At 46.5% G+C, this 24,800-nt stretch overlaps 1 protein-coding gene across 1 annotated transcript in view; it reads right to left on the bottom strand.

Annotated features, from left to right (window-relative positions):
* The window catches only part of DNAH9 (dynein axonemal heavy chain 9), a 209,010-nt gene that overhangs the window by 147,252 nt on the left and 36,958 nt on the right, over nucleotides 1-24,800 (bottom strand). The window contains exons 21-36 of the mRNA XM_075044848.1: nucleotides 23,805-23,935; nucleotides 22,546-22,672; nucleotides 19,453-19,605; nucleotides 18,331-18,456; nucleotides 17,417-17,656; nucleotides 16,147-16,307; nucleotides 14,878-15,034; nucleotides 13,937-14,041; nucleotides 10,671-10,828; nucleotides 10,215-10,353; nucleotides 8,686-8,973; nucleotides 8,000-8,210; nucleotides 5,588-5,715; nucleotides 4,991-5,099; nucleotides 4,159-4,306; nucleotides 2,377-2,551 (exon numbers count right to left, since the gene is read on the bottom strand). Of these exons, the coding sequence (XP_074900949.1) occupies nucleotides 2,377-2,551; nucleotides 4,159-4,306; nucleotides 4,991-5,099; nucleotides 5,588-5,715; nucleotides 8,000-8,210; nucleotides 8,686-8,973; nucleotides 10,215-10,353; nucleotides 10,671-10,828; nucleotides 13,937-14,041; nucleotides 14,878-15,034; nucleotides 16,147-16,307; nucleotides 17,417-17,656; nucleotides 18,331-18,456; nucleotides 19,453-19,605; nucleotides 22,546-22,672; nucleotides 23,805-23,935 (2,556 nt within the window). The remainder of the gene's footprint in view (nucleotides 1-2,376; nucleotides 2,552-4,158; nucleotides 4,307-4,990; nucleotides 5,100-5,587; nucleotides 5,716-7,999; nucleotides 8,211-8,685; nucleotides 8,974-10,214; nucleotides 10,354-10,670; nucleotides 10,829-13,936; nucleotides 14,042-14,877; nucleotides 15,035-16,146; nucleotides 16,308-17,416; nucleotides 17,657-18,330; nucleotides 18,457-19,452; nucleotides 19,606-22,545; nucleotides 22,673-23,804; nucleotides 23,936-24,800) is intronic.

Genomic DNA, 24,800 nt, shown 5'->3' with positions numbered 1-24,800 from the left:
AGGAGCTATAAGCTCCTATAATTAGACAGCAGCTTGTACTGCTGAAGCGAGGACAAGCAGTGCTTCCCAGGCTTTATCGTGGGGTTTATTTTAAGTCACCCAGCACTGACAACACTAAGGCAGAGTATTTCCCTGCTGGCACATGGGAAATGGAGGGTTAAGTCCTCCACAAGGACTGAGAAAGCTGGTCTCACACAGGTCATTCAATGGCCACAAGGCACGATGGCATCAGGTGAGCACCAAGCTGAGCTTGAGCTGTTTTGTTTATCACTTCCCAAAGCATCTGCTCCTTGGCACAAAGCAAATATGAAGCACCAAGCAGACGTTGGTCTCTCATTGAGGCATATGGAAAGAACACAAAGAGATCCCGGTAAGCACTGGAGCAGCCTCTGAGAATGGCGGTGCCACCAAATGAGCTGGGGAAGGATCTCCGGTGTCAGGTCCATGGAGAGACCTCCCACATACTCCAGACAACACAGAGCTTCACATAAGTCCACTAGAGACCAGATACGGATCTCTGAGGCCTTGACAGCAGTGCCCTGTCACTGGGTATACCCACATATCAGGACGACATGCTTTAGGCCTGAGGATGAGGTATATCCTCTGACCAGGAGATGCAACCATCTAACAGGGATGGGGCAGAACCAGAACAAGCAGCTCCAGCGGATGCCCAGTGTACTTCCACCCGCAGGCTTTGCACTACTCACAGAGCTCCCTGTGCCGCTTGCTGAAAACCTGGTACTCAAAATCTAGGCCTTCAGGTGCCACCCATGCTCTTAGACCCCTCTACAAGTGCCTCAGGTTTCTCCTGCCTGCCTCTGAACCAGTCATGTTGAAAATCTCCAGCTTGTACAGACGTCAGTCTGGAAACAGCAACGCCAACAGACGGTGGAAAGCCATCCTGCAAGCGTGGGCACAAAGCCATGGAACGGAGCCAAGGGTGGCCCCAACGTCAGCAGCACTGGCAGCAGGGATTTGACACGCAGCCCGCTGTCTTCTTGTCCATTATTACTGTTAACAGTTGGAAGTTGTAAAACAGCAGCAGCTTTTCCAATTACTTGGAAATCAAGAGACAGCCCTGCTGCGCTGAGCTGAGCCATGAGGCCAGGAAACGGCATAGAACGGGGCACTGGGGTGAAATGAAATGCCCATTTCTCCTCTCCTGTGCACAAGACATCGGCACAACCCTGCTTCCCCCAGGCATGTCTGGGGAAGATCCTTCCCAAGATCCCTGTTGTTCACATGCTCCAGGTCCCACCAAAGCAGCTGTGTTTCAGCCCAGCTGGAAATGTCTGTGCTTCTCCCATGTTTAAGGGCCAGGACCTGAAGAGGGGCCTGAAAACATGCACTATCAAATGCCGACCTTGAGAAAACTCAGTCTTATAATAATATCATCATACAAGAGATCACACCCACCTTGTCTAATGGAAAATTCAGAGGCTGACCACTGCAATTAATCCATAGGATAATAGGATAGATGTACTATGGGAAGCAGCATGGAAGGTAGTGCCCTGTCTTCCTCTGCCTCTTGGACATGAATGTACTTTGAACGTCAGAGACACCACTAGTGAACCACAGCCTGATTAATCCTCCTGGCCCAAGAAGATCTTGGTGTCTAGATTGTGCCCTCCAGCACTACAGTCTTGGATATGGACATCCATCCACCAGCAGCTTCACTGAGCCCAGCAGCTCATGCCAGAGACCACCCAACAGCTGGATGCCCGGAGGGCAGCTCAAGCTGAGTGCCTACAACCATCAGCCTCAACCTCATCAGCATGCTCCCAGCAAAGGGTATTTCAAAGAGCAGAGCCACTGACTACTTCCACTTAAGTGGAAGCACATAATCCCCAAAGCCCATCCTGCCCTGCTGACCACCCCTCTTTCTTATGTACTTCTATCAGAAATTGAGGACAGACAATTCTTGACATCCACCTATGTTTAATAAAAGTCAGTGGTACAAAGCACTGGCTGGTTTGTCTTACATAGTGCAACATCTACCTGTGCAGTTGGATGGCTGAAAGACTGCTCCACTGATATATTCATTTGATAAGTCAGTCTTAACTTGATCACATGCACTTCCACAGGCATCTATAAATTAACCTGTTTCTCCCCAGTGAAATATGTCTGCATAAGCAAACATCCCTCCACCTTTATCACTTGACCTCTCAGCCCTTCTCCTCTGGTGTTACACCCTGGATAACAAGGTCTTTTGCAAAGGCAATTGTTGCATTCAGCTTTCTAGTTTATTATCACCTATACAAAAGCCCCAGGAAAACAGCATTACTGATACAGCACTATGTTTTGGAAAGAATAAAAAAAGAAAAAAGAAAAAAAAGGCCTGTGTAAAAGATGCTGAAGTGGCATCTTCCTTCTTACCTGGTCTTGAAACATTGATCCACCAAAGGCCCAGACAGCAGCAAAGACAAAGTAAAGTTCATAAAGCTCCTTGGGACAGTCGGGAGGTGTGTTCTCCTCTGTCAGGAGGCATTCAAGGAGGTAGCACAACATCTGAACCATACTCTGCTCAGGAATGGGAATAATCTTCTTAAATCTAAGGGACAGAAATTGAAAGTACGGGAAATATAATTGGGTACAGCAACACAGTCACTCACAACCCAGGAAGGCAAGCCTAGAAATGCTTTTTCAGAATATTAGCATTTTACTTGTCAGCAGTGCGTGTCTTATTCCCGGGTACAGCAATAAAGAGAACACCCATTCTCTCCTTCGGACCTGCTGGCACCGGCACATATACAAGTAATAACAGTAATCAGAAGTTTCAAGCATTTTAAAACTTTGATCCTCTTGAAAGAAGTAAAATGGAAGACTTGCTAAAGGCAATGATTTCCTGTGAACACGATGAGTTCAAAAGCGGTCAAATAGAGGAGTAATAAAATAAAACCTTTCATCTTGCCATTTTACATTCATTTAAGCTACACTTACAGAATTCCAAACTAATATTGTAGCAGCACTGAAGTCCTCCATAAAGTAATTATAGCTATTTGAAAGGTCGATTCTACAATTTCTGAATTAAGCAAGCTACCAAAATACTCAGCTCAGGGCTGCCTGCAGCTAATCCCGTGGATTTCACGGTCTGACACAACGTTCAGTAAATAGAGTGGGAAATGTCCAATGGACTTTGCTGCCAACAGCTATAACCAGCTTGGTCACCCAGGGAGCAGCTCCCTAGTAAGATGTTTAACTCCTACTTCCAAAGACCACTGCTTTCACTAATGCAGCCCCTTCGGACACATCCCCATTGTGGTTGACAACACTCATGCTCAATTGTACACTGATTTTTTTTATTTTTTTTAAATGAAGGTGCAACTATGGGAAGCAAGCAGAGGATAGGAGAAGCTCCCTTACTCAAGTTTGTTGGGACTCCACTTTGGCCAGTCCTCACCACAGTATGAGTAAGAGAGCTGTCTCCCATGATGATAAGCAAGAATCACATGACTTCTCTGTGGGCATTGCTTTGAAGCTAACTCAAGCCAAGGAGCACCAGGGCCCTTCCAAACATCCAATTTCTTCATGTTCATTGGATTGGTATCCATCCATGAAACATGCCCACGCTGGATGCCAACACAGACTGACTTAATCTTGTTCAAATGCATCAGGAAAGAAATTCAAGAGAGAACTGCCTGTAGAGCAATCCCACCCTCTCCTACAAACACCAACTTCCTTCTCATCACTAAGGGGCAGAAAAAGAAGTGGGGAGAGGATGAAAGAGGATCTGTTCTCTCCACCTTCCACACTGCATACAGAAAACTTCCCTTCAGAAGTAGTCTGAAATCTGCTCTACTGAAAAATAACTTGTGGAGTGACACATCAGGAGGCTGAAAAGACTTTCTCTTTAGGATCTCCTGGATTTAATTTCCAAGAGATACAGAACTGGTACAAGAAGTACAGGAACAATCAAATCAAAATCCGATGAAAACCAGATCTGACCAACACAGGATGAGCAGGAGTGTCAGCTCCCTCACCTCTCCCTGTTGTTTCTCTGAGCTTAAGCCAATGATGCTCAGGAGTCTCAGGGGCGAGGAGTAAACCAGCCAGCCGTGCCACATGCAGCACAACCCCAGCACAGCACAGCTGGTCTGGAAAGCGGCGAGTGTCCCCCTGCCCTTGCCAGCGGAGATACAATCACTCTTCAGATGGTACCTTGTTCTGAGGGTGTCCAGGCAAATCGGCAGGTACTTATCAAACAAAATGGTCAGGTTGGCTCTTTCAGACTGGATCTCTCGCCTGTCAATCCAGCTGCTCACCGGGGGATTCCAGCCCAGATCTGATGGGTTGATATACAGGATTCCTTTAGGCCGAGGATAAGAGAGAACGTATAGTAAGGACGCAGCAGAGACGATTCCTTTTCTCCAGCAGAATTTCTCAGCTACTTTCACACAGCTAAAACCCTGTGAAATACACCTGGGTGCCCCATTGCCTACCCCCTCCTCCTGCCCCACTGTAGAGTAGAAACCTTAACAGTGAAGAGACTTAACTCAGGCAACCAGGACACATTTCATGACCCTGCCCCAAATTCAGAACACGAGTCATGTTATTGCTCTAGGCCCCATTTCTCCATGTGTAAAAGTAGGAGACACCTTCATTCACTCCTCCCATACTTCATGCACTCCTCCACGAGATCAGGAGCTCTTTGGGATAGGGACTGTCCTTCTCCTCATCAAGTCCATACAGGGTTTTGCACAACAGGAGCAGTCTCTCAGTGATGCTGAAGCCACAATCACCCATCAACAGTCAGAGAGCTCTGGGTAAATCTCCAAGATGATGACAGCTCCCCATATGGATCTGGGGTCAGAATCCTCAGTTTGTCCATGTGCTTCAGGAACCTACCCTAAGCCATCCACCAAAGGCAGCTGTGATCCCAGGTTAGGATCTTTCAAGAGGGACCAAGTTGGCCAACAAAAGACTGGTTAATGGCACTAGATCCTACCTGGTCCATGCAAAATCCCAGTGTGAAGCTCAGGCCAGGACTCACCCGCTCTGGACACAGTCGCTGGGGTGGCTGTCCGCAGGTGGCTGATCTCAAAGACCAGCCGCATCGTCGGGTTCAGAGGGATTCTCTCATTGCTTGCCAGGGTCAGCACCTGTATGTGGCAGACAGACAGACAGACAAAGGCCTCCCCCAGGAATAGGAATGAAAAGCATTCAGCACTTTGCACTAAAAAGCTTGGCTGCTGTCAGCCCAGTTCCTCAAGGCAAAGCAGCTGATTTCTAAAAGGTAGTAGAATGATCCTTCTCTCTTCCACAACCCAGAATCAACAGCAGTCCCTTAGGGTGGGGAAAAAAGGTGTAGGATTATGACCCCACTCTATTTTTAAAGAGCCTGAAGTTACGATCAGGGCATTTGTGGTTACTCATGAGCCTGACTCTCCAGGAAAGGGAAAGTCCAATGAAAACATGCTTTGAGCTATTTCTCCCATGCATCATTTTCTTTATGCAATATTGTTTGGTATATCTGAAGAAACACAACTGCATTATTCTAGAAGGTGTTATTTCAGCATCTGCACTTCTCCTAGGCTGAATATCAACACGCAGTCAAGGAATACCTGCTTCTTTAACTTATATTCATTACCTTATTATCATCCATCACAGTATTAAGAGATTCAATCCACATTGGATCAATATCTCCATCTAGTACCATCCACTTGGGACCATCATGTGTGATGTTGGCCAGCTCTCGCATTATTGATGAAAACAGTCCTGGGAGGGTGACAGGAATATGTTGATGAACACTGAAGTTGCCACCTGCTGTAACAGTTTTCTCTAGTAACTTACTAAAAATTATCCCAATTAATGCTTTCCTCTTAAGCATTCAAAACTCTATGCATCTGTACGTAAATATAACACTATATGGGTCTAGTCTGCTTTGAAGAAAAAAGACATTATCAGTTACCACCACTGAAAAGGACTGCAGACCTACACACGAGCTTCCTTCCCACTGAGAATCATAAGGGATAAGAAAAGTGAAGAGCAGATACTCAGAGGCAAAAGAAGGTATGAATTACACAATGCAGAGAAAACCATCTGAATATGCCTTGGAAATTCTTATGAATGTTTTTTTGTGGCTCGAAGTATATCAGGGAAATCAAGATGCATTAAATGCTGGGTCATGGCTTTAGTGAGATTGAGGGGAGAACAAGTACAGAATGACATTGAATGACAGAACAAAATGTCAGTAAAATCAAGGAGACAGAGAGGATACAGTGTCTCGAGGGGGGTAAATAATGAATGTTAAGAAGAGCAAGAAGGCTGGGAATAGAGCAGCAGTACTGCAGAGCAAATGAAAACTCCACAAAACTATCGCTCTCCTCTACATGTGAAAATACCTAGGGAGACACTGGTCTTCATGAAAAAACATCAGGCAAACATTAAAAAAAAGCCTCTCTTCTGGTGAATTGTGACAAGCACACTTTTTTTTCTCCAGGACAAGCTATTGCTTTGTGATTCAGGTCAGGAACAGCTAGTGGCATTATATGACTGAAGAAAAAGCTTGTGCACAACAATGCAGGACAGCTCACCTGAAACAGGTATCCGATTCTGAGATCAGGTCAAAAAAACCCCAATTCACTGGCTCTGCCTCAGATCAGTTCCTCGCATGTCGAACACATGCCTTGGAAACTGCTCCAACATCATTAGTATCAGAAATAGCTACTGTCTCTGAGCATCAATGCTTCCCTCATATACACCATGACAGAGGTGGAGAGAAAAGTGCCTCTCTCCTAACTTTGTGCATCCACACCACAGAGTGGTCTTGGGATTTAAAAGAAGAGTTTGGTTCTACAAAGGACACTTTTAGGATTCCCTTCTGGGGCCTTTTATCACCTAACATATATAACCTTTTCAATTCCTGATAATGAAAGGAGTGACAGGATGAAAACGGGAAGAGGAAAAGAAGGGGCTTATTCGTAAGGGAACACATCATCTCTTGTTAGGCTGTGGTGAAGATTGCCTTGCTGGTCTTTGACAACAAGAAACAAAATTTCCAGCGATGGTTAATGCAGAAAACATTTGCCTTGAAACCTCAGGGAGGAGTCCTGTAAGTTCCCTTGAAATATTACAGGCTAGAAACCGCTGGACAGCCACCTGTAAAATGTCCCTCCTGCTGTTCAGTGCCACCCACAGTCCTTGATCTGCAGTCACTGCTGCAGCCAGTCTGCAGAGTTCAGGCTGTATCCCACACTTCCCTCTGTCACTTTGATTTAGGGTCTGTAATTACAATTAAAAAGAAATTAACCCTGGCACTGGAGCAAAGCAGGGGGTCAGGAGGGGTCCATGGCGGGGGCCAGGGGAAGTGGGTGGCAGCTCATACCCTGGCAGACTTCTGACCAAAGATGATTTATGGCAACATCTTCCCTTACCTCCCCCACACCTCCCAAACCAGCCACACACGTAAATCAAAGCTGCCTTTACGTATTAGTCACAACTGAACATTTTCACTCCAGATTTCTGTAATCTTTCAGCAACCTTTAAATGCTCATCTTATTTTCCTCAGGAGCAATCAGGATCAACAGACTGGCAAATGCTGGTGTACTACAGAGACGGGGCAGCAATATTAAGTGGAAAAACATCACTTTAAGGCTGCTGCATGTGTGCTACCAGCTATGGAAACCTAGGGATGGTGCATTTTGGGGGGCCTCAGTGCACACCATAGGGCAGGAGACAACTCTCTTCCGTCACCGGTCCACCCAACCCCAAAAAGCTGCCTGCCCTATTTAGGAACTTGCAAGTGTTGGTATTAATGGACATGATAATTATTCTTATGGCAAGAGAATAAAGCAAGTCTATGCTATACTTCCCATTTGAAGATAAAAAAGCTAAAACATCCTGTGTATCCTTTCAACAACAAACTCTCACATGGCTGTGAGCAGCAGACAAGCACCTAGGCTTTTAGACCCACGTACAAAGAACCAGTCATCCTGCTGCTGCTCAGGAAGTTCATTAAAAATATCTTTCTTTACAAATTCAGGCATAAAAGGACATTTACCATCCTTCCATTCTCTTGTTGCTGGGTTAATGATGCCAAAAAGTTCATCATTGGTGACTGCCTTGGGGTTGAGGTCTGTCCAGACAGGACGTCGCTTCATTATCTGGTAAGTCTTGTTCAGGGATCTCATCACCTGAGACTTGCCCGTGCCTGCGTTACCCACCACGAAGACAGAGTGCCGGACCGTCAGCAGCTCCTCCAGCTGCACCACCTGAGAAAACACACTCCTAAATTTTAGACAAAGATGCCAAACTGAAGTTCAGATCTACAAAACAGCTCCCATTGGGCCTCTTCTTTAGAAAGATGTGACCCAGAAACAAATGGATTTGACATTGGTTTTGGTCTACCCACTCTAATCACGATGGGTGAAATCCTCAGCCTGCAGACAAACTTCCAGCACTATTTACATCTGACAGCCATCAGCCCATGAGGCTCTGCTCTCCAGGGGCCACACTTTCATGAGCCTACAAGAGTTAGCCCCTTCGTAAACTCAGGAACCAGGCCAGTACTGGCTTTAGGGGCAGGTGCAACTGCATCAGGCCCAGTAGAGCTGACCCGGTCCTCCATCAAGGTCTGCCTGCAAGGGGAATATTGTGCAGAGCTTTCTTTGTAGAAGCAAAGATGGTTGAGAAAACCCAAATGATTTGGTGCTGGTGTAAGTACAACAGAAGATCGCTTGGTCTTACTTTGAGCACAAAGTTGTCCTCAGCCTGCAGCCGGAGGTCCAGCACAGCTTGCCTCACAAATGACTCAAAATTCAGGTCACGCTTCCGAGGCACGTCCAGCGCAGGGAAAAGATCCCCAATCAGCCCCATAAACACTGGCACATCATCCGTCACAATCTTGGGGATGTTAAAGTCACGAAGTGAGCGCATCAGAACCTGATCTTCAGGTCGCTCTGGGTCATCTCGTTTGAGGGAACCGGCAACAACTAGCACTGACTTGATTGCACGCAAGCCCCAGTCATAGTGATCCTGCGTGGGGGACGGGGGAAAAGAGGGATGAGCTTATGCTTAGACAGTAGACCACCATGCAGGGGTAAGAACCAGCAGCTCTAAACTGCCAGAAAAGTCAGCAATGGAAATACATCCAAATCTATTATTTGCATTGCGGCCAGAGACCTCCACCAGCCTGAGTTACCTGATTTCCATTTCAGTAGGTGAGATTCCCATCAGGGACAATATTAAAGAGTCAAATAATTCAGCTGTTCATACCATTACCTGGGCTCTGAGTTGGCAGTAAGACAGCAGTGGGACTTGCACTCTGGAGACCTAAGTAATTTGTTTCACCTAAATCATAAAGCAGCTAAAGTAAGGCCAGCCAGACCCCTGGATCTGCAGGAGATACCAAGGTGAAAGATTTGTTAGTCCATTATGAGGCCCCAAATAACCAAGTTTCTCCATTCTGCCCATCACAAGAATACCAGGCATGTTTTGTCCCAGAGGCAGTCCACCAAACAGGGGCCAGTAAGGGCATTGCTGAAAAAGAACCGCAAAGAGGCATGACAGGAACTCTCAAGCCAACAAGCAACTCTTTATGTTTCTGCTCTGTTAAGACCCTCCAGAGCACAGCTCAACAGCTGACTGCTTTGTGTGGGAGGCCACAGCTTCCACCAAGACCTCCAAGACACTGCACAAAGCTTCTGTGACAAGGCATCTCCCACCCAGCCTCATGGTGGCACAGCCAAGATCAGGTTTTACATCTGGAGTCCTGATTCAACTCTTCACTGAACTCAGCTTTGATCTATGCAAATGATGACAAGGAAAAATTTGATTAATTAGAGATTTGCATTGGAAGTGACCCTACTTTGTCAACACCTGACACGACAGCGAACTGTTAGGCTGGACTCAGAGAGGGACACACATCATAAATCCCTTGCAGTCAGGACAATCAATAGGAACCAAGAGACCGGAAAGCAAAGGGTTACTCGATACTACCCCAAACATGGTGTCATTTGAGCCCATTGAAAAATCCCTCCCATTAATGCAGCTGGTCAAGTGCTTTTGTCCCTGCAGATCCTCCAGTAAAGCACTTTGAAAATTTCATTGCCCTGATGACCACAAACCACCTCTTCTCCCAGCAGCTAGTGCAAATGCAGTCATTAAATAAAAGCTGTGAAGCTTTAGCTATGAAGTGAGTGGCAGAGTGCCATGTTCCTGCTGATTTTGGAGATCAACAGCCTTCATTGTAACTGCAGCCCCAGAAGCAGGCTCACCTGCTTGGACAGGAGCTCTTTGCAGAGTTGGTACAGGGTAATGAACTTCCTGGCTAACACCCGGGCCTCGATGAATCCCTCAGCCACCAACATAATTTCACAGATTAGCTCAAAGTCTGGCACAACCATCGCGCATGGCCTAAAAAGACAAGCAAGAAAAGATTGCAGAACAAGTATTTCTTGACTACAAGTCTTAGGGGCAGTGGATTTGTGGCTTTATCTTCCAGGTCTTCTCCAGTGAGCCAGGTCACACACTGCCTTTCCCATTGCAAGGGACAGAGCTCCTTTGCCCTGACTGTGCATTCCCAGACCCAGGCTTGTTGTGCAAGGCTGAAACTATCTGCAAGACTCCGATGCAAGTGAATTCTCCAAGGAAATGAAGTCAAGCCTGGATATTCCAAAAGACAATTTATGCCAGTCTTACAATACAGGTCACAAACCTTGACCTGCACTCACCTGAAGAGAGCTTTTAAATTCTCAGGTAGCTCAGTTCGCCCTGCATAACCAGGGTTCATGGTGATGAAAATGCCTACTGAGGGAACTAAGTTAATGTCTTCTCCAAGAAAACTGAAGGATTTCTTCTTTTCCCGTATTGCATCCTGCACACTCTTCACCTAGAAACAAAGACAGTGTTATAGTATTGGTGTTCAGTTATGGAAAACACACCAGACAACAGTGCTGCCTTCCTTACACTTGGCCCCATGATGACTGGGGCTTATCACTGTTTCGTTTTGGGTTTTTCATTGACTATATAAAGCTTTATACGCTGTTTGGAGTAAATCTGTACGGCAATATCAATCTCCCATCATAATTGAAAACTGACAAACCAGAAAAGAGAGCTGAAGAGACTGGGCAGTCAAACTGCAAAGAAGTTGCAAGAATTTGCCCTGTTGCTCTGTAAGACAATGCTCACAATGTTGAGGAAGAGCAGCTCAGAAGAAGGAAATGCCTCCAAAGCTGCCTGCATTTCACCTTGGCTTTTGACATCACCTGTGGGACACTTCTCAGCACATCTCACAGCAAAAACACCACCAAAGGCTAAATCATCACTTTGAACTTCCCAACCTAGCAGGAGGCTAGATACCTGAGATGAGATGCAGGGGCTGTCCAGGCATCCACAACACAGCCAACACCCAAATGCAGTCCCAAGAGTCTGACCCAATACAGGCCTCTGATTCCCTCCACCCATCTTCACTTCTCCCCACACACCACTGCTCTTTATGACAGCCCAAAACCCTCCTGTGCCTGCCCTGTTCCTTGATTAGGCCCAGAAAAGGAGCAGCATTTCCCAATAAACTTAGCCTCAGCTCAATTGCAAACTGATCGCTTGATATTGCTATGAAAGATTTTGGGACATCAGATGCTTGATTTAAAACCAAAACCACAAGGCAGAAGCTGTAAGACCTCCCCTGACACCTTCACTCACTAATACTGTATTGGCTTTTATATTTGCCTGATTGCAGCTTTGTTCTTCTCATTCCTCACCTTCCGAAGAGAGCAAGTTTATTAAAGCTAGATCACCTTCTTGCAAACAGCACTTCAGTGAAGGAGAAATCTCTCTATATTCACTATAACCTTACTGCTGTTTGCCATCTTAAAGTTAAGCAATTAATCGAATTTTTCTCTGTAAGGAACCATATCGACATTAGCTGCATGACTAAGACAGCCAATTAAACATCGCCATGGTTACACTCTTAATAGCAGCCAGGAGACATGATGATGGAATGACAGCCGTGCTGCTTTCTTCAGATGCTGCACTCCAGCCAGGAGCGAGGGAATCATTAGCAGTTGAGTCATATCTGGGCTTCTTTTGTTCAGCTTCCCTTTTTATTTTAAGATCCTCAAAGACTTTTTTTCAATGACAACTTTAAACTAGAACCTGACGGAAGAGAAATTGAGAGGGAACGATACATAAACTCCTGTACCCGCCTGGGGCTTCTTTGGGACATCGCATAAAGTACCAATTATGAGTGAGAGAGAGATGAGAAGACTGAGGAGTTCATGGAGGGGTTCAGAACAATGTCTTTGACTGAAACATTTACAAAAGTGTAGAAACTTCTGGGTTCTACATCTTTCGTTCTGCAATACCAAGCCCAAAAGGGGGTCTAGGGAGAATTCAGCACCTCAGTCAGACACTGGGATCCTAAAACCTGCACTCAGCTGACACTCAGGTCCAGAAGAACTTAGATACTTTGGCACTTCAGTTTTCAGCACTGAAGTCCCCCAAGGCTCAAAACTTTCAGTTCTGCCCATGCCAGAGTTGTCTCAGTCTGGACAGTGCAGTTGAGCACCCCCCCTCCACTCAAACTCCCCTGCTAGCTGGATTTACCCGGCATTTTCAGAGGATACCAATGAGATTTAGGATGTGGACAACATCCAGACACAGCTCTCCTTCAAAGCAAGGGCCAGAAGCGGTAGCAGAGCCTGCTCTCATCCTGCTGCCCTGTGGTTATACCTGGGCTGCCCAAGATTTCAGCCCCTGCCAGAAGGGATTCACACCCGCAGGACTTACCCTGGGTGCCCCCTCAACCACCCACTGGGCAGGCATGAGCTGGGTACAGAGCCCCTCTCCTCCTGCAATCTTTTCCCCTGTGTAAAATATTTCCAGATTTCCTCATGAGCCAGTAAGAAGAAGGGAAGGAGAAGGAAAATTATATATAGGAGGAGGCTGATTATATATAAGCACAAGAGAACAGGACTCTGTAGCCTGATGGGGAGGGCAGTCTCCTTTCCAGCCTTTCTCCAAGGGCTGCTGCTGTGCTTCATATGGGACTCACCAATAAAATGCACTGAACGGTTAAACTATGGAGGAGATGAGGAATCATTCTACAGGGAAAACACCTATGCATAGCTGGGCACAGCTCAAATGGCTCTCTCCTAGGTTCAATCCCACACTGTCGGGGTAACCTAGGCAAGCATGTAAGCAAGGGCTGCAGATCTGCTGCAGGTTCCAGTTATCAAGTGTCACCCAGCTGACACCAGCTTTCAGGAGCACTGTGCTGCACCCACAGGGCTGCACGCATTCCTCCTAGGAATTATACCACTCGGACAGGAATACCCTCCAAAGCCATTTCACAGAGCATTCTTTATAGACACTGGAATTAAATCTACAGCCACATGAAAAGAGAAGGAAGGAAAGACCACTGCACAGTCTTGGTGACAGGTAAGTGTTAAGAAAATTAATTCTGAATGTTTTCCTATTTGTTGAATATGACACACAATCTGTGCCTCACTGGAGGCAACAAGCAACACCCAACAGTCCAGCAAGCCATGGATCTGCCCCAGACACCACCCTTCCCCTCCATGAAAATTTTTCCCTACATGGCAAGCTGAGTAGCCATAATTCAAGGCAGCTCTCCTCCCTAAAATGATATGCTGCAATTATCTCACACCATATTAATGACATGAGTGTCTTCCTCAGGAGGAACAGGTACAGAGCCACAGTGTATACTGATCTGGGAAAAGATGCTGTAAAGAATTGCCTCAACAGAAATGCTGTAACTGGGCAAAGAAAAGAAGTGACAAAAACATTTGCAGCACATTACTGCTACATATTGTCAGTGCTGTGATATTCGTGTGATTAATCTTGGGATATAATCCCTCACCTGCCTACACAGGGAACTGAAACCAGAAACGTGTACTTTCCCTATTTATCCTTCCTCTAAAGGCTGCAGCATGGCTCTGCCTTGTTTGTATTTATTTACGCGTGTTTCTCCACTTACCTGTACAGCAACCACAGAAAGGACCTCAACTGAGATCCTGTTAAATTCATCAAAACAGCCCCAGGCTCCTGTCTGGGCAAGGCCTTTGTAAATATTCCCACAAGACTGAAAAAAAAAAAATTACAAGAGTGAAATCACAAATGGAATCAACTCCAGCAAAAAATGGATTTTATTTCCCAGCCTGTTTATTTATAGCAATTTACAGTCTATTGTGGGTATTTAGAAAAGTGCATGGAAACAGCAGGCACAACTCAATTATAATATTTATAGCTCTGCACAGTTTGCCACTTGATTTGCTAATTGCACTTTCTCGATATATCTGTGCATTAGTTTCATTTAAAGGTCACCTGTGCTGAATTACTGACAGCCCCACTTCCTGGGAGAGCCCATAAGCTGAATAAAATATGATCTGAGGCTACCAAAATCACTGTACTGTGCCAGACCAGCAGAGAGCAAGACTCAGCCTAACAATTCAGCACTCTGCAGTGGCTGAAGGCTCAGCACATTTTGGCCTTATTCTGGGAGAGGATCCTCAGAAAACTGGGACAGATCCCTTCCCATGCCAGGGCCTGTCAGCCTGTGAGCACGCCAAGAAGAAATGACCAGGGTCAAAGTATCAGCACAGCCTCGGTCTCAACTGAACAGGCCAAAAGTTTTGAAGCATTTTACATGGAATCTAACTCCAGAATGGAAGGGAAAGGCGTAACGAGGCAGAGAGCACAGTTCAAGTCTCTGCCTCCTGAAGAACCTTGTGCAAGTCTTAGAGAAGAAAAGGGAGGAGGAGAAAAAGGTGCTTAGCAGAAAGGAACATAGCAGGGATTTGAGGAGAAGTGATGGATCAAAGTGATCTCAGCTGGATTACTCTGATCCTTCAGGTTTCATTGGGCCCCATGCATCCCCAGCCCCACACGACAGCACTGCAGCCGAGGTGGGAGTAGTACCTTGTAGTCCATCTGCTCAGAGCAGTTAAACACATACACCATGATGCCTAGGGCTCGCCCCAAATCTTTTGTAGTCTCTGTCTTGCCAGTGCCTGCAGGGCCCGCAGGTGCTCCGCTCATGGTTAGGTGCAGCGACTGGGTCAGGGTGATGTAACATCTTTTGCAATGAAGGATGAAGAAAAAAGGAAAGATACTGAGACTTGGTCCAACAGGTCACTGTCTGGCTGTAGAAAAACGGCACTAGGGCAATGCACTCAGGAGACCCTATCTTCTGAAAAGCTGTACATGAGCAGGGTGCATATCTAAGCTAAAGTCCTCTTGGGCGTTAATTACCACTTCTGCTCACCTGTGTTTTCTCCAAGAGATACTTGTCTTCCACCGGGCTCTGCTCAACCTCTTCACATCCAGGTTGTACTTTCTTTGGATCCTCATACCACTCATTGATATTGGATATGTCCCAGATAGTACGAGAAAAGGTCTACTTTTCTGAAAGACCTTCCTCTTGCTTCCCAGTGCTCCTCCCAGTGCCCAGCCCAAAGGATCCCATTCCCCATTAACTGACAGAAACCTGCTCAGATGGCTTATGAATGATCCCACTCAATGCTGCAGCAAGCCCCAAAGCTTCTCCATCATGCTGATGATGGACACCAGGGAGGTGTCCACATGTGGGTGTCTATACTCCCTGTATAAGCCACAGAGCTGTAGTCAATATGGCCAACAAAACCTGATAATGCATGGGGGCTTGGCTCAGCTGACTAACACGGGTGACTAGAGCCAACTGAGATCCTCCTGGTTACTGAAATGTCACATAGAGTGGAAAGATATGACAAGGGGTCCACAGGAGACTTGCACGCTTCTGGACTGGCAGTTGGAAGCCAGGTGGGACAATGCAGAGCATCTCAAGTCACCCTAGGTGTCCCCATTGAGACAACTGAATGAAGTGGTAGATGTCTACTTCAAGATAGGATGAAAGCTTTCTACATTCATCAACTCTTTGGGGTGTGGATATCTTGTGCACAGGCAGACACCCACAAGTGAGTGTCTTAATCAGCGAGCTGAATCTCACTCCGGGATCTCAGGCACAGATACCCCAGAGGGTAACACCATCTAATCACAAACCAGGTGAGAGAGCTCTGTCACTAGATTGCTAGGACACAGAGGAAGAACAAGAGGGATGTGGGTGTCCAAACTAAACCCATCTTTGGTTGGCAGCTGTTTCTCTAATTGCATGGCAAAGCCCAGCTATGATGATGTTTCCCGGGGACTTACCTGTCGGTCAGTGGAGTGATCACAAGCCGAGGGGTATTGCCAAGGTATTCATAGGAGTACAAAAACTGGGCATCACAGATGTTGGCAAAGCAGTGCCGTTCCTCATCTGACCATCTGTGCCGGAGCTGTGACAGCCAAATGAACGCCTGGGCGTTGTCCACCTGCAACGCACCCACAAGCACCATCACGGGAAGGCCAGGGATGCCAGGCACACACAGCTCAGGTGACAAAATGGTGACTGCACTGAAGTTTTCATTGGGCATGGACTGGTCCTCACTGCAAAGGCAGGTGTGGTGAGGAAGGTCACCTCCCTATAATGTGGTGAGAAATGTCACCTCCCCACCTCCCATCAGTAGAAGGTAGGAACCAAATTAGTAACCACATTGGTCGGAGAGGAAAAAGTGAATGCCCAAGAGAAAGAGCAGCACAAAGAGACTCCTGAAGAGGAGATTTAAGAAGCAGCAAGCCGTGAAGAGGCTCTTATAATGCAAACAGAGTGAGAGAAGGAGCAGAGACTGTCTAGGCAAGCAAGGGGCCACAGACAGCACCAGGGAAACAGGCTGGGGACAGGGGGACAGGGATAGCCATGGCCAGCGCTCTCTGCACAACCAGCAGGCAGGCCCAGCAGATGGACTACTTCACCACAAACTGGGCCAAGGCACCACCAAGCCCACTAAGCCCAGCTGGGCCTTGAAGCCAAAAACCCTGCAAGCAGCCTGGCTGCCTCTGAGAGGACACAGATGAGGGTAAAGCCACAATCCAGCACACTCAGGGCACCTTCCCACCCACCTGCAGGGCTGGACACTTGACACAGTGTCAAGGACGGGGGAGTGGTGGGGGAGTGGTGTGCAGGACAAAGGAGTCCCAACACAGTCCCTGTGGCCCCACACCAGACCAAGGAGGCTACAAAAAGCCCAAATGTTATATCTTACTTTCTAAAGACATAACTGAGACTTCATCCAGCAGTCTCCCAACATGCCATCATCCACCAACATGTGCCTTGGCAACAGGACACAGGGCCACACTGTCACTCCTGGTGTGAATGTGGCAAGTACAAGCCCCTTGGTGTTGCATGGCTGTGATACAGGACAGCACTGCAGGCTTACGGTGCCTTTCTGCCTCCTTACCGGAAACATCGTAGAAGTAAATTTAGTCGTGTTATCTCCCACTGAGACAGGCAGTGATCTGAATGGCCTGTGGTTGGTCTATCGGTCCTGTAACCCCTGCTCCAACACCCAGCACAGGACCATGTTGAGCTGCGAACACAAACCTTCTGCGCTATCATCTTTGCCACCACGTCCCGAGCATGCACATCAATGGTGCATATAGTCATGATTTTCTGCCTGTCACCCTTGGAGAGCTGCCCAATCAGCATGGTAACAAGGGTGTTCAGCTGGGTCACTTGCTTCTTGTGATATTCCTTCATCGCATTCTCGTAGCCTTCCTCCATCCTGGCGAAGGCAATCCCAACCTCGGTTGTCCACCAGATTTGGGTGCAGGAAAGAGCCACCTAGGGAAATGTGCTGGCTCAGTATCAGGGAAAACACCAGAGCTTCTTTACGCTCAAGAGTGTCTGATCCACAGGGAGATCAAGGATGAAGTATCCGTGACATGAAATTAAGTATTTTTTCATACAGTAGTCACAGCAGAGAGGACAACAGGGATCTGCCCCATGACATTAATTTAAAACATCGTATCAGCGGTAGACATATTTAGCAGATACTTATTAGTAAATCAGCACCTTCACATGCCTGTCACAGCAGAGGAGGAAGAGCTGGAGCCCATGAGGCTGTCAGAGGTGCATCGGAGGGGCTCTTCTCTCTCACTAGGCCTCACCACTTTGTTTTTCTGCTGCACCTCTCTCTCCTCTGGGTGTATAGACTTCCCATCACCCATGGGGTGCAGCAGGCACTGCCCAAGTCCCTGAGCTCTGTCAGCCAGCCAAGAGCATATCATCCCTGGAGCCCCAATCAGAGCATGTTGCTCAGCCTGGGAACTCCATCAGGAGATTGCCAGGATAAAGGACAACTCATCCTTCCTCCCTCCTGGACAGCACAGCAGAGGCCAGAAACATGCTCATCTACAGCTAGAGGCCATTACTGAAAGAAGGGAACTGAAGGGGAAGCCAAGAGCTGCCTTTCCCACATGCCAGCCTGAGTGGAGATGAGGAGCAGAGGCAGATACCTGGGCAGGATAGTCAAAGAGCCATTGTTCCCTCGGCTTCTCCTCGTAAGCCATGACGGCTTCTGTCATCTCATCTCTCACAGTAGCCCTCATGCTGTCTAGTACATGATTCAGCCAGACCTCAACCTGGAGAAAAGATTAAAACACAGTAACACATTTGCTCTTCTTAAGCACCTGTGGTAATTACTGAAGATAGGGAATGGGAAAAGCATCTCAACTCTTGAGTTAAACAAGCCTCACAGCCTCCTTCAGACTGGGTGGATTTAGCCAATTCTGGTACTGCAGGATTAGCAACTATTTCCAGACACCAAGAATACAAGGCAGATTTTTCTTGAACTCCAGCTACAGAAGAAACCAAAACATACTCTCTCTACTGATGAGTAATTTGGTTCGGTGTGTTCCACCTCCAGACCATGACAGAATCACTCAGGGGACTTGGGCACAATCTGCAAGCAGCAAGAGGAAGCTGCTGCCAAACTTGGGAACACAATTCCTGCTGAATTTAGTATTTCCAAAGTCCTCACTGAGAAGATAGTTTAAATGCAGCAAGCTCCATCACCGGGGAGCTCAGTAGCTGGTAGTACGTACTTTAGCTTCCTCTAATAGTCCATAGAGAAAGGTGCAACTACAGGGACAGATAAGCTGAGCAGTAGCTTGATTCTTACATTTTGTACTTATCCTATGAAAGAAGGAAGATTTGGGAAACAGGAAGAAACGCCTTCTCTTTCAAAAGATACCCACACAGAGGTACTATGGAATAGCTTAGTCTATTTTCAGTCTGCATCCCCTCCCTTACCAAGGATATTTGTAACGAGCTGTAAGACTAACCTTCAAAATGTGAGAAAAATTCTAATAAAAAAAACTAGTTAGAAAAAGGCCACAGCTCTCTCTCCCAGAGTGGACTATGACACCTCTGCCCCACCTTAGTAAGGACCTATCCAGAGTGGGACCAAGGACTCTGGCGTAAGGAGGAATTAAATTACACACTACCTCTTCCAGCCTTTCTCACGCATAAAGGAAGAGTAGTGAAGCTCTATGGTGTCTTAGCAACAGATGCCCACACAAGGGGCAGGAGAGCAGACTCCACTGGACAGTTTTGATAGACAAGGTCTTCCCTCTCACCTGCCCACTGCAGTCACAGGGTTCACTGAAGCTGACATATTCTTCCTCTCTACTGTACATTCCCAGGCCAACCCTGGTTGGCTTTTGCTCAGAGTCCAGCTGGAATTTCATCTTGGCCACATTGTCAAAGAGTTTGGAAAGATGACGTTGCACCTGCAAAAGGAATTGTATAAAAAAAGCAACTGAGACAGGACAAGCAGAATGGAGATCACCATACATGTCAGAGGCATAATCATGTTCACAAAGCATGATCTTGGACATCTTGGTAGCACCACACCTTCTCGTACATGGCCAGGATACTGCCAACGCAAGCATCTTGCTGTCTCTCCCAATACTTCCACCTACTTCTACATCATTTAGAAAATAGACATGCCTTCATAGATCGCATTTCTCCACTGGGAAATCTCCCATACAGGGCAAGAGCACAGAAAACATTCAAGCATTGTATGACCTCCTAGCCCAAATTTCCCTACATGTAGTGATGAGAGGTCTCTAGCCATTGCTCCACCTCATCCTATTCTCAGCACACTGTGGAGTTTTCTTCACTATGAACCTTCCTGTTTTTTCACTACTAGAAATCAATTCTGTGCCAATGAGAAGTCCTGAATTCTCCTCCATGGAGAAGACGGACCTTTATTTCTGCCCAAGACCTATGATAAACACCTAAACTGCCCATGCCTCCTATGAAACACCCATCTTGACCAAAAGCGCTCTTCCAGAAGGAAAAGAATAATTCAGTCCTTTCCTGTTCACACCCAGCTGAGTTTGAAAAGCCAGCAGGGAGATGCTAGCATCACTGCTGCAGGCTCTCAACATCGGCACCTTCCTGCTGGGAGCTGAGCAGGTCACCAATGCTCCAGATCACTACATAACACACAAATACTTCACTGCATGTGTCACATACCACTGCAAACAAAGGCAGCCTTCTCCCAGGACTGACATTCCCATGGCAAGGGTCAGCTCACAAAGCAGTCGCAGACAGGAGCTGCCTCTCTCAATGACAGCCAGAGACAGGGGGGTGGACAGACTCCCATGGGTGCGATGAGAAATGAGAACAGCCCATGATGCATGGTGCTCTAATGCTTTCACAGAAAGACAGGTGGACTTGTCCATTTAATTCTGACTCACTGACTCGCAAAGGATTACAACACTCCTTCTCTCAAGCTATCCTGCAGGTAGATATAGCTCAGTGGTCTTCTTATGCGCATTCAAGCAGGGCCAAATCCTGGAAGGTGCTAAGTACCTTCAAGAAGCAAAAGGCACTCAGCACCCCGCCTGGTAAGCATATCTCCTTTCAAATCCTAAGTAAACTATAGAAACCTTTTCTTATGTCTAGAAGTTTCTGCTCACAAATCCCCACCGTCCATTCCCAGACCCTGGCCAGTCTGCAGGGCTTCGGACATACCCCAGCACTTAGTGCAATCCTGCCGCCAGAGCCCTGAGCACACCTGAATCTGCACAAGTTCAATACCCAGTTCAAGAAGATAATATCATTGTGTATTTAATCCTCCTTTAGGAATGATCAGACTTTGAAACTACAGCGGAAAGGCTGAGACCATATCCATGTATGAGCCTACTTGACATTTACTTTGATTTTACTGCAAATAGTTTTGAATAACAGAAAACACCAGGAATTTCTTCTTACTCCGCAGAGCATTTCAACACAGTATCTTTTCTTTTCTTTTCTTTTCTTCCTGTGTTTTTTTTCTCTCCATTTTAAGTATCAATCAACTATGTATTTATGATACTCTGCGGGCTGAAATCACCCAGCAGCAGAAACAGATATGAGCAGTGTTAAAGTTTAGAGGCAAACAACAGCATTTCCAAATGCACATGCAAACCTGCTCCATTCATGTGCTCACTTGAACGATGAAAATGATGAAAAGCTTAAAGAGGGTGAGATTACTTGCTACTGAAAGATGGAATAAGGAACTCATTCCTTATCCAACACTCTCCATTTGCTGTGAACATTTTCATTGGTTGTACATACCAACCTCAGGATAAATGATGCATCCCAAACAACACCAGCCAGAGCACAGCTTTGCCAGGCAAAGTGGCCAAGGTTTCCTGACAGCAACACCTGTAGCATTAATAATCAACCCTAACACTGCTATGCTCTGTATGGAAAAACATCTTCAGGACTGAATCCTCTGAACTCTGGGAGATAGGAAGTGTCTGTGCTCCTCTGGGCCATGGGGGGAAGAGCACAGTGAAGCCATTTCCTAAAACAGGAAGGTTACTACAAGTTCCTCCACAGGATGATCCAGCAACTCACCAAAGTCAACAGGCGGAATGGTATATTTGGTGTGATTTTCCCATGCCTGGCATTCAGGCACTGTCCCTAGAAACCCAGCCTGGAGAGGAGAAACCTTCTCAGTCAGAGGTCACAGAAGCCCAGGGCAGGAGGTGAGATGCCCAGCCTGGCCCCTGAGCTGCACAGGGGTGGATGGCAACCCAAGAGATCTACTTGCTTGCCTTGGCCATAGCCACTGTCCGACTACCAGCTGTCTTACCGCTTTCAGGTTATGCTCTTCTCTCCCCCTATAATCAGGACATCCCAAAGGCCTTTGTACGAAGGAAGGAAGAAGTGGCTGACTAGCAAATGCCTCTTCTACCTAAAAAAAGGGAACTCTCCAAGCCATTAGTTGTCAACATTTCCACATTTGAATGCCCAGTCTGTGGCTCTTTCAACAGCAGATGCTGTTTGGTGACATCCCAGGTTGGGGATCCAAGGTCAGCAACAAGTTTTGGCTGAGATCCTCAAGAAAAGATGGTTTCCTCCAACCTCACTGTACCCCAGCAGAAACAAAACCACTGTGTTTATCGCACCAGAAACAGCTCTACCCTATGCTATGCTTTTAGAACCATCTGCAAGTATCACCAGGGTTAGATCAGACAACATACAGTGCACATGTTGCCTTTCAAAGATGACAGATGAAGGCCAGCTGTGAAAGAATTATTATTAATCCAAGTGAGGGTGGGAGAAAAAGCACTCAAGAAAGGAAAAGCTACAGGAGAGTCCCAAGACAGCGTCTTCCACCATGACATTACTGACAGCTGGAAAATGCAAAGGTGATGCAGTACAAGGCTTACCAGCTGTGGGTTGGTGCCATTGGAAAGAATATCCAATAAATCTGCAGAAGAAATGAAGTAAAATCTGGGAAAGGCCAACCTCTTCATGTCCAAATATTCAGCCAAAGCCTTCTCACACAGAGACAACCTGGGGAGACAAAGTAGATAAACAGAGCCCAGGACAGGTGGGTAAATATCCTTTCAGGTTTAATGCTACACAGTTTGGGTTATCAAGCAGATTCTCCTCTACCATGGGGAAATGGCAGACATGAGCTGAGCCTGTAGGCTGGTCCTCTACAGCATTTTCCAAACAGATCAACATAGCACATAGTAACTCATAGATCTCTCTCTACTCCTAAGGGTTAAACAGCCTAAGAGTCAGAAAAGCCTCATAAAAACCAGCAGAAACACAGGTGGAAGAAGGGGCTAGCAAGGGTTTGCAGTTTGACCCACAGTTTTAGACAAGCTTATAACTGCCACAGGTGATTTAACACGGGGATGAAAGTTTCCATAACTGCTTTTATTCTAATGAGCCACATTTTAAAGTCTGATTCAGACCTAATCAGTTTTTTGTGTTTGCGAAGCCTGAAAGGAAACTTGTTTGCTCCGATCTAAAATGAATCTTTCAGTGTTTCATACTAAACTGCTGCTGAGCTTACAAAGTTCATAAATAACATGTCCTCTGTGAGGAACATCAGCCTTATCTGATTAAAAAAATAAAATAATTCTTTATTTTAAATGGATAGTTATTACTGATGCAACAGCTATCATATTAACTTTTAAGTGTGTTCCAAGTAGACAAGCTCATATGTTAAGTGAGAAGTGTATCCATCTCAAGACACTAAGATCTTTCTCAGAGAGTCTAGTTATACCATGTGTCAAGGGTATACATGCAGAGATAATTTTGTAAATTAAAGAACATGGGCTCAGCTCACTGCAGATATCCCTGCTTGGACTGCTAAATAGATATTTAAGACATTGTATTTGGGGTGGCAGTGAGGTCATGTGTTATTAAAACCAGCTGAATGCTTAGCTTTGTATGTGTGCAAATCAATATTCAGGAGGAGGATTTGCACATACGCAAAGCCAGACTCCACTTTGAGGGCCTCAGGGTGATGAATCACAAATAAAAAGACTTAAGAAAGATCAGAAGTGCTGCAACTTGTGAATGCAAGGTATGTACAGTCTAGGAAGAAAGCCTTGGAGCACAGGTTAAACAAACTTATTACATCTGATCCCAGTCTCTACCAAAATCTTGGGGTTTTTGAAGTTCTACCTACCTGCTCTGAATGTCCTCCAGTTGTTGGGACAGACCTGGTTTATTGGTGGCCTCAATTACGTTTGGGGTTTTCTGAGCTTCATATGCCAGTTCTTTAAAATCCACATCAATCCCTTCAAAGCGTTTGGAGTCCTAAAAAGCAATAAAAGGAACACATTCACTGCAAACCACTGATTTTGTGCTAAAAGATCCCATCCTCTGGGTGCTGTCTTTGGATTGAGGAGAAAGACTGTCTGAGGAGAGCCTCCTGTCCAGTGCAGAGGGACCCCTCCACCATTTCAGAAGGGCTCTTCCAGCCATGTGCCTGAAACAAGTCTCCAATAGGGCACTTGCCATCTTCTCACTGTATCCCAAAGGAGTCGTGGATAAAGTGATCCATGCAGAAGCCAATGCCTAGGACCAACCACTTTCTTGGGATTGAACTCCCCTTTGAATGTCTCCTCATAACTCTTCCTCTCCCATGTCCAGATGAAATACCAAGTTTCCCTGGCCACAGCAGCAGGAGATGCTCCCATATGGGGGAAAGGCTACCAACTGCATTTGAGTTCTCTCTTCCCCTCTTGCTACAATACAGGAGTCCCAGTGCCCATCCTTGAACTGGGTATGATGACACTTGCAGAGGAGAGCCCTTCCTTGCCTTGAGTAAGGCCATGGAAGCCCCACGTTGGCAACAGAGGAGCATGCTGACAATTAATGCTCTGCACCTACAGGGACCCTGAATTTCTGGAGTTAACAGTGAAGAATAAAAAAACCTATGTTCAAAATGTCTCTGCTCCTCCCTTCTTCCCAAGCCAGGCCTCCCGAGTGAGCCAGGACACTGAATAAAAGTGCTCCAAGCTTTCCTGGTAACAATTCCACATTAACTTGTGTTCAGCCCCGGTAGCAAGGCTCTGGCTGGAGGGTTCAGCCCCTCCCTGCATGCAAGCCGGGTAGCCAGCTTCCGATGTGGATCCCATGCCCTACCAGCACATCCTCCCCCAGCCCTGGATGCATCCCA

This window comes from Buteo buteo, chromosome 13 (genome assembly GCF_964188355.1).
Source record: "Buteo buteo chromosome 13, bButBut1.hap1.1, whole genome shotgun sequence".
Classification (NCBI taxonomy): Eukaryota; Metazoa; Chordata; class Aves; order Accipitriformes; family Accipitridae; genus Buteo; species Buteo buteo.
Note: the sequence above shows the minus strand (reverse complement) of the source record. Positions and strands in the feature narration are given on the sequence as shown.